This window comes from Diadema antillarum, unplaced genomic scaffold (genome assembly GCF_040938485.1).
Source record: "Diadema antillarum isolate AM-2024a unplaced genomic scaffold, OU_Dant_1.0 scf00000210, whole genome shotgun sequence".
Lineage (NCBI taxonomy): Eukaryota > Metazoa > Echinodermata > Echinoidea > Diadematoida > Diadematidae > Diadema > Diadema antillarum.
In genome coordinates, this window is record NW_027271099.1 from 588,807 (window position 1) to 602,981 (window position 14,175).

Genomic DNA, 14,175 nt, shown 5'->3' on the forward strand with positions numbered 1-14,175 from the left:
CTCCAATTGTAGTCAAAGTTGGCATTGTTTTATTACAAGAAGTGTCCTCGAAAAAGGGGTTTGCAGGTTACTAAACCAGCAACCAACAATGTGACTTTTGTAACACTTTCGTGTAAACTCTAATTGTTGAATATTTAGAGGACATGACATTAAGGCCTCATGTTAATTCCAAATGAAATCGCAAGGCATATACAACATGTACACATGTATGCATCACTGTTATGTGAACACATTTTCAAGTTTGAAAATCCACAACTTATTATTGTGTTCAAGTTGAATGAAATGTCTTCCATTCTATATGTGTGATTCAATATACAAATTGCATGTATACTACTTGTATCAAGCAACCTTTGACATAGATGTCTTGCACTTCCATAGTTGATACACTCTTGTAAGTAGGCAGTTGGGCATATCATGGGTTTGTGGGAAGTCAAGTGCCCTGCATTCATGTTAGTTGTGCATGTAAATGGCTTCAGTTTGGAACTTACCTGAAAACTGATTCTTACGTTTTAGTTACAGCACTTTTTTTTTTTTTTTTTTGAGTGATACTTGGTTATGACTTGTGAACTCATATGACAAACATTATTTACACATTCCCCATAATTTAATCCAAGCACTTTCAAAATTCTGTATCAAGCTCTATTGTTGTTATTTAGTGGAGGAGTGTCTACAGAATTCTACACTGTGGTTGTAAGTACCATAAAGGCTCAAATTAATGTAGTTACAATGCATTGCTTTCATTGTTGTTTTCCAAGCAGACCAAAGGCAGGAGCAGCAGCAGCACAGACAGCTTAGCAGTATTTTGTGGAGAAGAAAACTTCCATTTTGAAGATGGATTCCAGACAGAGAAGTAAGAATGAGAAGCACGTGTACATGTACATGTACATTGTACATGCACAGCACCCAATTGACTTGTTTGCTGTCAGAATGTACAATTACCTCCCCCCCCCCCCCCCCTTGCTTGTGCAATTTCATGATGGGACCATTCAGATATGAGTTAGATTATTAAAGGGGACCTCCGGATGATTTTCAAATTTTTACACTTGAACAACTATAAATTAGTTAAACTGAGTACAGAGTTTTAGAATTTATAGTGATTGGGATGAGGAATGAGAATGTTTTCGAAATCTATAACGAATTGCAATGAATAAGGATGATGACATCGCAGCCTCACCATAAGAATGTGTGAGTTGGGGTTCAAGGAAGCAGAACAAAAGAAGAAGGCATGCATAGATTTTTCACAGGTGAACTTGTTGAGCAAGCGGTATTGCAATGGAATTACAATTCTACATTTCTGAAATATATGAGGCTCTGATGTCATCAACACTGTTCAGTGTAATTTGTTTAAGATTTTCAATTTATTGGTTTATCTGCTCAAGGACCACAATAAATTCCACGAATCTATACATGGAGCTGTCGATTTACTACATAATGTGAAATTATGAAAATCATCCGGAATGCCCCTTTAAGTAGCAGTGCTGATGATTCTTTATTATTTCAAATTTGCAAACAACATGTGTAACAGGAAGAGAATCTGTTTGTGATTTCACAATATCAGTCCAATTGCAAAATTCACACCCCACCAAAATGAAAAGGGTCCCCTGATCTATAGATTGAGCTGATAAATTTGTGATCAGTCAGTTTCCGTGGATTATGCGAATTCTGACCGTGTGATTGTGCATGCTACATTGCATACCAGCTCATTGCCAGGAGGGACTTAACAACTTCTGAGTTATATTTGATTTCACTATTCTTATCAAAGATAAACCTATCCTCGATGAATAAAGATGGGAAAATATTTTCTTCTCATATTTTGCTCTTGCCTTCTTTGTTGTTGTTGTTGTTGTTGTTGTGGGGGGGATGAGGGTACTGTATACGCCGTTATTTTCGCGTACAGATATTTTCGCGAATGACGAGGTCATCGACATTTTCGCGAATTGATGCCGACGCTTACTGTAATGCTCCATCAACAAAGTGCATGGAGACAATTTCGTGTGTTGTTAAATTCGCGATCCAACCGCAATTCGCGAAATTCGCGAAAATTAAACCCTCGCGAAAATAACGGCGTATACAGTAGTTCCCTATCAGGAGCTGCAAAATATCAGTGTTTGGAAACACCAAGAGATATGCCCCCATCTCCATGCCCTTCTGGCGAAATTCAATTAATGCCCAGAGCTCTGTTTGTTCCGTGTGTGCAGGGAGAAGCGAGAGCGAAGATGACCGCACCCTTTTCGTCAAGGGCCTGTGCTACAGCACGACGGAGGAGACCCTTGTGGACACCTTCAGGGCCGTGTCGGCCAGGATCCCCCTCAACAACCAGGGACGTTCCAAGGGGTAGGTTGCTTCCAAGATGTGCCCTTTTGACTGCAGCACTTAATTAGTAGCTGATTCGGAGCTCTGTGGTGATGTAAAGCAGAGCTTGCCCCTTCAGTGTTTTATGACATACAAATGCATGTTGATTTGTGTTGATTCATGATACCCTCAACCTCACTTTTGTGGTGAAACGAATATCTATACATGTATTGTAGAAACAATCCATATATTTTAAAATAATGTTTGTTTTTTTTTCTTCAGAGTACTTGGGTATGTCCACAAAAAAAAAAAAAATCCAAACTAAGATTCTGGTTGTGACCTCATCTGTCAATCATTTCTAAATTACTGATATTTTTTAACAAAAGATATTGGAATGCACCTTCCCCTCGACTCAGCATAACTTGCATGTCTCTGTGATATTAATGTCATGAACAAAAGACATGGCAAGGGAACACTTAAGTTATGCTCTCGTTCTCAGGGAGGGTGCATTAAATGTCTTTTGTCAATCATATTAGTACTTAAGCAATGATTGACAGATGAGGTCACAACCAGAATCTTGGTTTGGAAGTCTGATTTTTTTTAATTTTTTTTGTGGGTGTATCCAAGTAATCTGAAGAAAAATAGAAGAAAAGTTATTTTGAAATACATGGATTGTTTCTAGATATTCGTTTCACAACGAAAGTGATGTTGAGGGTATCATAAGTCAACACAGATCAACATGCATTTGTATGTCATAAAACCTTTAACTTTTTAAATAGGAGGAACCCTACTTAGTTTGCAAGTAGTAAATAAGTGCTAATCTCTGTACACAGAGATTCTATACAGTCTGTCATATGAATCAGAATAAGTCAAAATGTTTTACTTTTTGGTTTAAATGTTGTAGTCTTGGTGACAGAGTTAAAAACAAATGCAAAGGCCGTGTGAAGGGGGTTTGTGGGACGAACACCATACTGGGGCTTTCTTTAGCTCAGTCGGTAAGAGCACATGTGAAGCCATCTGGCTGTGTTGTGTCTGAATACTGATGGAATCCCATTAAATTTGCTCATTTTTCATTTTAATTTTCAGCTGGTACAATATACTGTAAAAACGGAAATTTCTTGCCAGAGTAAATGTTTGTGCTCAGTTGGGTAAAATGAATTTTGCATGTTGTAAATATGCAGAATCTAAGAGATAGTTGTATTATTTCATTTAAGAAGCAAAATTATTTGTGTGGTTTTATTGTCACGCGATTTTGATGTTGCATGAAATGTGCGAAAATTTCCACATGCAAAAAATTTTCATGTGTACATTAGGTTGTGTACAAAACAATGTAGCATCAAGCTGATGAGCCATTTTAAAGGGGTAATATAGTATTAGTTGAGGTGAGGATTAAGCTATTAACTTTTGGGGAGATACTTAGACACCACTCTATGAAATTTTAAAGAGCACACAATTCTAAGAGGAATTCCAAGTTTATTTGATGAGAATCAGTTGTGAAATAGCTGAGATATCCAAAACCAAAGTAGAACAAACTATATAGATTGTGATTAAAGCTGGGTCCCATCTGTTATTAGGATTGCTTTGTTTTGGATATCTCAGCCATTTCAAGACAAATCTTCATCACATAAACTTTGAATTCCTCTTAGAATTATATGTGACCGTGCACCACAAAACAAACAAAAAGTCGCACCCCTTAATTTTAAGTGAGGACTCAAGAAAGGTGAAATGGTTCAACCAAGTCAGTCTCTAGTTTTTCATATTTTCTGAACGAGCTATCCTTCTACATTATTCTTCAGTTTGGTATCATAACATGAATGGGAAAAATTGTTTTTAGCAGTTTTTCTACATCCCTTTTTTGGGGAAGAGTAGAATGATCAGGCTTGTCTTAGAGGCCGCTTTTCATGTCTTGAAATCCCTTCCACACTCTTCACTTTCAAGTCTAATAACTTTTGAAAAGATGACATTACTGCTTTGAAAGTTAGCATTAATCATGGGCAGAGTGTGCTAATAGAACATGCTCAATTTCAGCTTAATCTGATAATCCCTTCATTGCTGCTGCTCTGGTGGTTTACATCCTGTGTTTTGTCCCTCTCGTGGCACAGCTAGCACAGCTTGGTAAAGATTAAGCGCTTGTTCTTCAGAGCCTCTTTTCTCAGTTCACACTTTTCCAAAGTGCTTGCTTTCTTTCAAGTATTTAGCTGGGTTAGGGGAGTCCATTTGTATTGAGTTATACATCATTTTAAAGCTTAGAGTCTGCTCTTTCAGAATCTGCCCTTAACTGAAAATCCATGTCTGGCGACTTTTTGTTGGTTTTGTGGTGCAGGGTCACATCTGCTCGTACATATTTTAAAAGGGGTTTCTCATTATCTCAAAAAAACGTTGAAAAGCTGAATTCTCATCTCAACCAACCGTCCAGGTTTGCCTACATTGAGTTTGAGGATGAGAGGAGTGTGGATGACGCCATGGACGCGCAGCAAGGCATCGAGATCGACGGATGGACCCTGACCCTGGACTATGTGGGCCACAAGCGGAGGAACTTTGAAGAGTCCGGCGGTGGTGGCGGCGGCAGGAGTAGGGCCAGCGGCGGAGGAGGAGGAGGACGCGATCGCGATCGTGACGGAGGGAGGCGGTTCGGCGGTAGCTACGGCTTCAAGGCCGGAGGAGGAGGAGGAGGAGGACGTGGTGGATACGACTCCCGGCCAAGGGGCGGAGGAAGAGGTAAGCTTTGCAGCCAGGATTTGTGATTTCCCTTTTGCAGCTAAAGCCCCAGCCTTGAAAAACAAACCTTATATGCCAAAAGATGAAAAATCCTTCCAAAATGCATTCAAATTTTCGGATCACTACCAAAATTGAATGAGGTGGCTCTACTGTCAATATCGACTTTTCATGCAAGTTTGATTTTAATCCCTACACAACCTTTTGAGTTATTTTGCAAACAGGCAACCCAACGCCGACGATCACTTAGCCTCCTCCCTTGGCGGAGGTAAAAAATGGAAAACACCATCATAAAGTCATTGGGGATCATAGGGCATCTCTTGGCCTTTGATCTCAAATTTACGCTCTGCAGGAAAGTTTTTGTTTGTGTATTCCAAGTTACAGATATCCCCCCCCCCCCCCCCCCCCCCCCCCTTGAGGACGTGGTAACAGGCTATTCTATCTACCTGTAAATGCTTAGATCATTTTGGTACTTGAAATCCAATTTGCAAACGCTAGTTTTGGCTCTGTCCATACTGTTTTGTGATTTTTCAGTTTTGGGGGACAATTGAGTAGTACAGCTGTGGAGCTCCTGTCGATGTAGCAACAACCTTTTCACTGGCCAACTGCACTGGCCATGCATGCTGCTTATGCAAATATAGGTGCTACACAATCACAGGTTCCCAAGATATTGTGCCAGGAGAATCATGTATTATCAGTGCACTTGTCAGTGACGTGACGTTTGCTCCTGCGACAATTGCTCTGGTTTTATTTTCTCCCAAGAATTAGGGGTTAGGGTTAGGGTTGTGATAGGGTTTTCGATTTAGTGTCACGTTAGGCTTGGGATCAGGGTTAGGGTTAGGTTTGTGGGTAGAAGTTATGTTACGCTTTGTGTGCAGATATTTCTTTGGAGCAATTGCCATAGGAGCATACAGTATGTCATGGGACCATGCTTGTCACTCCACTGTCCACTGTGAGTGGGTCTTGTGTGTGTGTGTGTGTGTGTGTGTGTGTGTGTGTGTGTGCGCACGCCCATTTTTGTTGTTGTTGTTGCTGTTGTAGTTGTTCTTTTTTTTTTTTTTTTTTTTTTTTGCTGACCTTGTTTGAGCTTTGTGGTGCCTGCTGATGTAAGCGATTTATTACCAGAGCTGGCTAAAGTCACAATCACTTCATCTACCACCTGTGGTGCTTATCTTGTCAATTGCAGATAGCAACCAGAACAGGACCTTGTACGTGAAGGGCATCCCCTATGATGCGACGGAGGACTCCCTCATTGACCTGTTGGGATGTGTCTCTGTCAGAATACCAAAGTACAGGGACTCGGACGACAACAAAGGGTAAGTCTCCAATTTTCCGTGTCCATTGAGAAATCTAGAAATCTAAAAATGTAGCTATCCTATGCGTATATATGAAACAAACAAGATAACAAGTGCACATGAAATCTTGCTACATCAGGGATGCCAAGTTCAAAAAATTGCATGAGTGAGATTTTCATGACTCGGCATCTCTGCGAGCGAATGTGCGCGCGAGCGAGGGTGTGGGAGGGGTTCCCCCCCCCCCCCCCCCCCGTGGCCTCCCACAGTAGGGAGCTTTTTTCAATTTTTAGCTCTTAATGATGCGATCAGGTACATACTTAAGTGACAATTTTTACTTATTTTGAAAGACAAGGAAAATACACCATCAATTGCAACTATTACTTCAATCTTTTGAGCTATGCTCATTATCATAGAGTTAGGGATAGAGACAACCACTGTAAAAATTTGAATCCGTATGAACGATGTTAAGTATTGTTAAACACACAAAATGTGAACAATAGTTATAATAAGAATGTTTCCAGACTAAACCCACAACAGTTAAATGGTTTATTGAGAAAAATACTGATATCTCCTTGTATTTTAGGATTTATTACAAAAATTTTATATGGTAGGATGTTTTATGATACAACAGACCTACACTTATACATCGAATGTGATATCGTGAAAATGTTTTAAATCACTGCTCCCAAAGGTAAACAGGACCTTTAACAATAAGTCTTGTGCTCAGCCTGTACTACTGCAGTTTGTGATGTCACATATAAGAATGAGAAAGTAAGTAGTAAACTCAGCATCTTTTCACTTTATGACAGAGCACTTGACTTGCCTCTCTCAGAAGTAGGGGGAATAATATTACCCTTAACGTTATATGTCATTAACAAGTCAAGGGAATGTGTACTTGTCATAAAAGAATGAAGTTTTTGTGGAAGTCTCTAATCTTTTTTTATTGTCCTTCACATTTGTCATCACAAACTGTAGTCATCTTCTCATCTACTGATGGCTGCACTCAAATCTTAAATATTCATAACTTTTGAACTCATTGTCTGATTTTCCCCAAACTTTCACTTACGGTATTCCACTGATATTGTCACATTCACTCCATCCGCACAAAACAGATTCGCATATGCCGACTTTGAGGACCACGCTTCGGCGCAGGACGCCATCGACCAACTCACGGGGCAGGACGACCTCCTTCTGGAGTTTGCCCGGGAGCGCCGCGGTGGCGGCGGTGGCGGTGGTGGCGGCGCCCGAGGTGGATTTGGCAGCGGCGGAGGCGGCAGCGGGTACAGGGACTCGGACCGTTCTTACAGATCGTCCAGACAGGATGACGGTGACTGTAAGTATCTTACTTTCTTCCCGATCTTCAAATCGTGACTTCCAGAGACGAGACAGTAAACAAGACACAGGAGTGGCCAATGTTGAATACTGTAAAACTAGCCATTTTCTGTGTGTGTGTGTGTGAACCTTTTGTGAATTTTGCGAGGAGCCAAGATTCGCAAAAGTGAAAGGCATGTGAAAATTCTTGTCTGCATAATGCACCTAATGCCAGGCGCAATTAGCGAAAGTTTCATGTCGTGTAAAAGGCAGTTGGGCCTTATTTTGTGAAAGTTTCATATCGTAAATATTTCAGGGTTTCACAGTAATCAGACTATCTGGCTCCATCCCCAGAATGATGGAGTAATGTGATCTGCTTCAAATTGTGCTGTGTAGGTATGGAGAATCGTAAGACGGATAGAAATGATTGAACAATTATATGCATAGCGATGATTAGAGTGAAAGGCTGAGTCTCATTATGCTTTGGCTCAAAATTAATTTCCTAACATTACTTCAGTTAGGACTGTCAAGTAATAATGTGATATGGCAGACACAGTAGAGATTTTGTTTAAGGGACCTTTGGGAACAGTGACCTAAAAAATATTCAAGATATGACATTTAATGCATATGTGTAGGTCTGTTGTACCACAAGACATCCTATCATGTAAAATTTTTGTGATAAAGCCCAAAATATAAGGAGATATCTGTATTTTATCAATGAACCATATAACTGTAGACTGTTTAGTCAGGAAACATTCTTATTATAACTATTGTGCCCATTTTGTATATTTAAAAGTAAATACATTGATTTCAACGATTCAAATTTTTACACTGGCTGTTTCTAACCCTAAGTCATATTTTAGAACTACTGTATTTGAAAGTACTAATGGTGGGTTTTTGTTTCATCTGCAAATGGTGGTAAATTATGCTTTTAACCTGATGTTAGATTCTTTTACATGATTTCCTCCTGTTTCCTTTGGCTTTGTTTCATTTCACTTAAGTTTGTGTTCATATGTTAGTGTTTGTCAGTGTTGTCTGCAACTGAAACCAGAAGTATCAAAATGACACCATGTCTTATTGACATTTCCCATCCCTGCTTTGCTCCCCGCTACAACCCCCAGACGACTCCCAGAACAGGACTGTGTACGTGAAGGGCATCGCCGAAGACGCCACTGAGGATGACCTCATGGACCTCCTCGGATGCTCCACGGTGCGGATACCGAGACATCCCGACACGGACGAAATCAAAGGGTAGGCGCACAAATTCTGACGTGTGATTGTGTCCCTTGCCAGAGTTTTGAGCCATTTTGAAGCCACTGTTTACCATTGGGAGCAGTGATTTGAAGACATTTGAGTTATTACATTTGATGCCTATGTGTAGGTCAGTTATATCACAAAACGTCCAACCATATAAGAATTTGCAATAAATCCTAAAATATAAGGAGATATCACTGTTTTTCACAGTATTGTGTCGATGGTTTATTCTAGGAATAATTTTGGCAAAACTATTGTTCACTTTTTGTGTTTTTAACAATACTTAAAGGGGCTGTACAGTACTGGTTGAGGTGAGGATTCATGTTTTTTACATTCCTACGTGAGATAATGAGAAATCTCTTATGAAATATGAAAGAGCATGTAATTTTAAGAAGGATTCAACGTTTATTTGATGAAAATTAGTTTTCAAATGGCTGAGATATCCAAAAAAGTGATAATAATTAAAGACTACAGGCCACAACTTTATTAGGATCTCTTTGTTTCACCTTGTTTTTGGATATCTCGGCCACTTCAAAACCGATTTTCATCAAATAAACTTTTTATACCCCTTAGAATTGCATGCTCTTTGACATCTCATAGAGTGGTTTCTGAATATCTTGCAAAACGTTAAAAGCTAAATCCTCACCTCGACCAGAACTGTACACACCCTTTAACATTGATTATACTGATTAACATTTTTACATCGTTATTTCTATCCCTAACTCACATTTTATAACTATTTTAAAGCACTAAAGCTACATGTAGATCTTTGTTTCATGTGCAAATGGTAAATTGTACCTTTACGCTTCACGGAAACTGAACTACTGCAGAGCTCTGTGTTGCCAAGGTGACTTAGAGCATTCCAAACCGTGCCATATGGCTCATTTTCACGGAACGAGAAGTCTTTTTAACACGTACTCTTTGATATTCTATGATACTTCTGATTGATTAGACTTTACTGATAGGAATTAGTTTATGGCTACAGGTGATTGAGTGATACATTACTGTAGTTATTAGATGCTGCTGTAACGTACCTACATTTTACATGTGAAAGCAGATATATTGCAAGTACAGTATTCATCGCATAATCGGGCATCTGATAATCGGGAACCTCACTTAAATGACATACGCTTCCCAGAAACATTTCCAATGCATGTTATTTTCACTGGATAATAGGGCGGGGACTCTGATAAACGGGACAAGTTTTCTTCAAGCGATCTTTGATTTTGTTGATATTTTACACAAAAATCTACCAAAATACCACAACAATATTTCAAAGATTCCCTATCAGTTGTAGTTCACATCGAACTTACAAAGCAAGCTTCGGACTGGTGTGTTTTGACCTCTGTCCATCCAGTACACGTACATGCATAGCCATGAAAGCGCTGTGTATAAAGTATCCATGCCATTGCGAAACACATGCTTTCGCAACATTCTTCTCCCCTACATAAGCAAAGCCATGTGCTCGCTTGCAATTCGTACTCACATACTCATACTCAAACACTTTGAGGGCAAAGTCCAAATTCCTCGTCTCTGAATGTTTCAACTTTCAATACACTGTGATCTGTGTGTACGTCGCGCCGAGGGGTAGCGTGGTTGTGTATTCATGTACATGTACAATACGTCAGTATGCATGTGTGTGTGTGTGTGTGTGTGCACTACATGTACAGGTCGTATGGCGTTAGTGTATGGTGAGTGCTCATCGCGAAATCGGGCAGCCGCTTAAAGAGGCCATGTTTGCTACTCCCAACCTGTCCCGATTTTGCGATGAATACTGTAGTATGTGTCTACATTGTTCGTTATGTTTTTTTCTACAGCAAAAATTGTATAAAAAGATTCTTTTTATAGATAAGACACTGCATATTTTGGAAGTAAGCTTAGCATGTGCCTTTTTTTTTTAGTGAATGAAAAAAGTTATGAAAATTCCATATTCATATAACAGTTTACTCTAAATGTTATGCATTTACCTGTGCATGGTAGACAATCTTCTTTTTTTTTTTTTTAAAGATACAGTGATTGGGTGTAATGGGACAGTGTGGATGCTTTGTATGAGACTAATGGGAGATATATCTTCTCTCCATTCAGCTTTGCCTACGCTGATTTTGACGACCACGAAGCCGCGCAGAACGCCATCGACACTCTGTCTGGCACGGACAACCTGTTCATGGAGTTCGCTCGGGAGCGCGGAGGCGGACGCGGCCGAAGTAAGTACCGCAGAAAATTGGATCTATCTGTCACGCTGTCATGGAGAGCATTCCTTTGATCTAATCTGGATAATGCCATCCCATGTTAAGGCCTGAAATGATGCCGGTCTTCGAAATGCGTGTGGGCAAGCTATGGTTTGCTTGTAGTTGGGTGTTCAACTGAAACTTTGTTGAGCTCATTCTTCTGTATTTTTGTGGATAAAAGATTAAATTCCCTCAAAGAAGGAGTACCAATTAGGCTAATATGAAGTGTATTTGTCGTGGGATTGGGGTTCAAAGAAATGTCAAGGTTAAAATCATGGATTTTATCTTCATTAATGAGAAAATTCTGCAGACATTATTGACTTACACTAAAGAGGTCATAACCGGTTGAATGAAAAAGAGAAAAAAGGGCAGCATGTCTATATTATTAAATGTTATGTAGATCCAACAAGCGAGGAATGATTTTGATTTTCGAAGTCATCTCTTCTCACCCAGGGCGTGGCGGTTTCCGTGGCGGTCGCCGTGGGGGAGGCGGAGGCTACAACGGATACTGAGGGGGGCAGACATCAAGACGAGGCGGCGGCGCTCGTAACTAAATGTATCAAACAGGGACGGACCACGACGACTGAGGAGTTTTTCTCTACACGTACATCACAGAAATCTTGGGGGAAGAGTGAAAGCGACTTGCATATAACAAGTGATGTACCTCTAATACTTTACAGCAAACAAGATGATGCCATGGCATTGTGTGTAGAGAGAAAAAAAAAAGAAACAAAATTAACAGATGCCTTCGTATCGAGAGGAAATGATATCTTTTTTGACGCTATTATCGTTTGACGAGTCGCTTTGAGTCAAGACTCGCACGTGGATTTAGGCGATGCTTGCATGACGAAAACGTGCAGCAGATGGACAAAAAAAAAAATTGAAGTGACAGTGAAGGGGGTAGCAGTTTTGTGCTTACGATTTTTGTGCTGAAATGTTATTTTTCGTGATCAACGACTTAACATGGGGGGAGGGGGGAAGGGGGGAGGGGGGGAGGGGGGAAGGGGTGCGAAATGTCGTAAACCTGTGGCCCAAGGGAGGCCGCATTTTTTCACTGGATGTACAAAATTTCCCCTTGTGGTGTCTTATATGTAAGTAGGCTAGTGTGAGTTTGTTGCTACTTGGGGGTTGCTCGCTGGAAGCAGATTGCAAATGAATGAATTTTCTGGTTCATTCTACACACTTTAATCTTTTTTTCTTGGCTCTCTTTTTTTTTTTTACAGTTTCTGTTCACTCTTCCTCAAATGACAGGGAGGAGAAAAAATGTTATGCCTTCCCGGAATTTTGTAAGCATTGGCATGTAAGTGAGCCGTCTCTCAGGCGTGCATCAAACTGTAGATAGCATTAGTAGCTGACGATGATGCGAAAACATATGACAAGTGCTGCAAATATAGATGGACGAAGATTGCGCTTCACGACCTTTTTCAACCCGAGGCGCACTTTTGCCTCTACAAATTTTTTTTCGAGCCCATAGTCAGACGGAATATGAATCTTTTTTTTTTTTAATATTTGGCCGTTGTCATGGCCCACCAGTGGGCCATGGATGAGAAGCATGGGACTAGGAGACGCGATTCATTACGTGGATACTTCTCCTTTCACCCTTTCCTTGGAGTGTGCTTCTAGAAAAGTGCTCGTCTGAGCTCGCCAAGATTTGCGCCTTTGTCCAGGTGTGCAGTCGTTGAGGTTGAGGGGAGCTGCATAGCTTTAAATATCAGGGTGGGCTTCGGGTCGTAGATGTGTGCGCAGAGTTTTGGTCGAGCTTCGAACAGCAAGATTTGTAGCCGCGTATTTTGGAAAACTTCAGGGAAATCTCAAAGGAGGACATTTGGGATAGATAATCGGATAAAATACCTCCTAGGTGTTTTTTGTTCTTTGAATCATGATATTTTGACAATTAATTTCTCATTTCAGTCTTATTTCTTCAGGCATTTTTTCTTCTCTCTTTGATTTGCAAACGTTTCTTTTCGTATCTGTAGGAAAGTCTTGAAGATTAAGTATGTATACAGGCCTGTGATGCCTAATTATATGAAGCATGTTCAACACAAATACCCCCCCCCCCAAAAAAAAAAGCACTGTTCCCTTTAAACATTTGCAGACGAGCTGGATTGTATAGGGGATATGTATGATTTTCACGTAGGTTAGCCAATATTTTAGCAGAATAGACCACCCTCCCCTCCCCACTCATGTGAATCTTAGTAATATGATGATGCCCACCCCTTGATGATCTAAGTGTGGATAAACGCGCTTGCCCGGAAAATAAGTTGGTCTATGCGGGCAGAAATGGGTCTGCAGGACACGGCTATTTTAATTTCAAAATGTGGTCATGTGAGTCGTGGTCTTGAAAGCACATTGTATGATAATTGAGTGGAATTCATGTAGTTGTTGGTTTTTTTAAATTCTTTTTAGTATTGAGATGGAAGCAGTCACCTGTGTTGTGTGGATTGTCACCGTTTGAAAACCCTAATATTAATTGGTAGCTCTACTTACTGTCAGTGTAAATACATTTCTTTTCTTCGTTTTTTTTTTTTTTTTTTTTGTCCAGTAGTATTTTGTAGTATTAGCATCAACTGTACGTTTTGAGAACAGTTACAATAGCACTGAGTGTATGTAGTGCATTTTGATACCGAGTGAATTTCACAGATACAGACCAAGAAATAGTTAAGTTACTATTTCACTGTAACAGATATGTATTGAAAGTATGTTTTGAAACCATTTTTTTTTTCCCCTTCAAGGACTTTTATTTATCCTTTTGCTGCATTTTGAAGGTGTTAGCCAATCAGTAAAGATAAGTGGGCAAGTTGTCCACACGACAGCCATTGCGAAGATGGAGCAACGGAGTGAGTTGCGAAGATGAGCTACAGAGAGCAATCTATATCGTGTGGCATGTATGAACACGTTAACCCTACCAATTTGAAAATCTGTGTAATTGCCCATGCCAACAAGTTCTCCATGTATAAGTAAACTATGCAGTGGTAACTTTTCTTTTCTTCTTATTTGTTAATCCCCCTCTAGAAGATTGTGACTGTCATGAGGAGAACTTAGCGGGCGTTTTGTCAGAGAGAGAATATCTGTATAGACAG

At 40.1% G+C, this 14,175-nt stretch overlaps 1 protein-coding gene across 1 annotated transcript; it reads left to right on the top strand.

Annotated features, from left to right (window-relative positions):
• The first annotated feature begins 796 nt into the window (after positions 1-796).
• On the top strand, positions 797-12,074 carry LOC139724291 (nucleolin-like). The gene is made up of 8 exons (XM_071635436.1): positions 797-850; positions 2,199-2,334; positions 4,709-5,010; positions 6,194-6,323; positions 7,415-7,635; positions 8,735-8,864; positions 10,953-11,071; positions 11,549-12,074. The coding sequence occupies exons 1-8, from the start codon at positions 832-834 to the stop codon at positions 11,605-11,607; spliced, it is 1,116 nt and encodes a 371-aa protein (XP_071491537.1). The 5' UTR covers positions 797-831; the 3' UTR covers positions 11,608-12,074.
• The last annotated feature ends 2,101 nt before the right edge of the window (positions 12,075-14,175 follow it).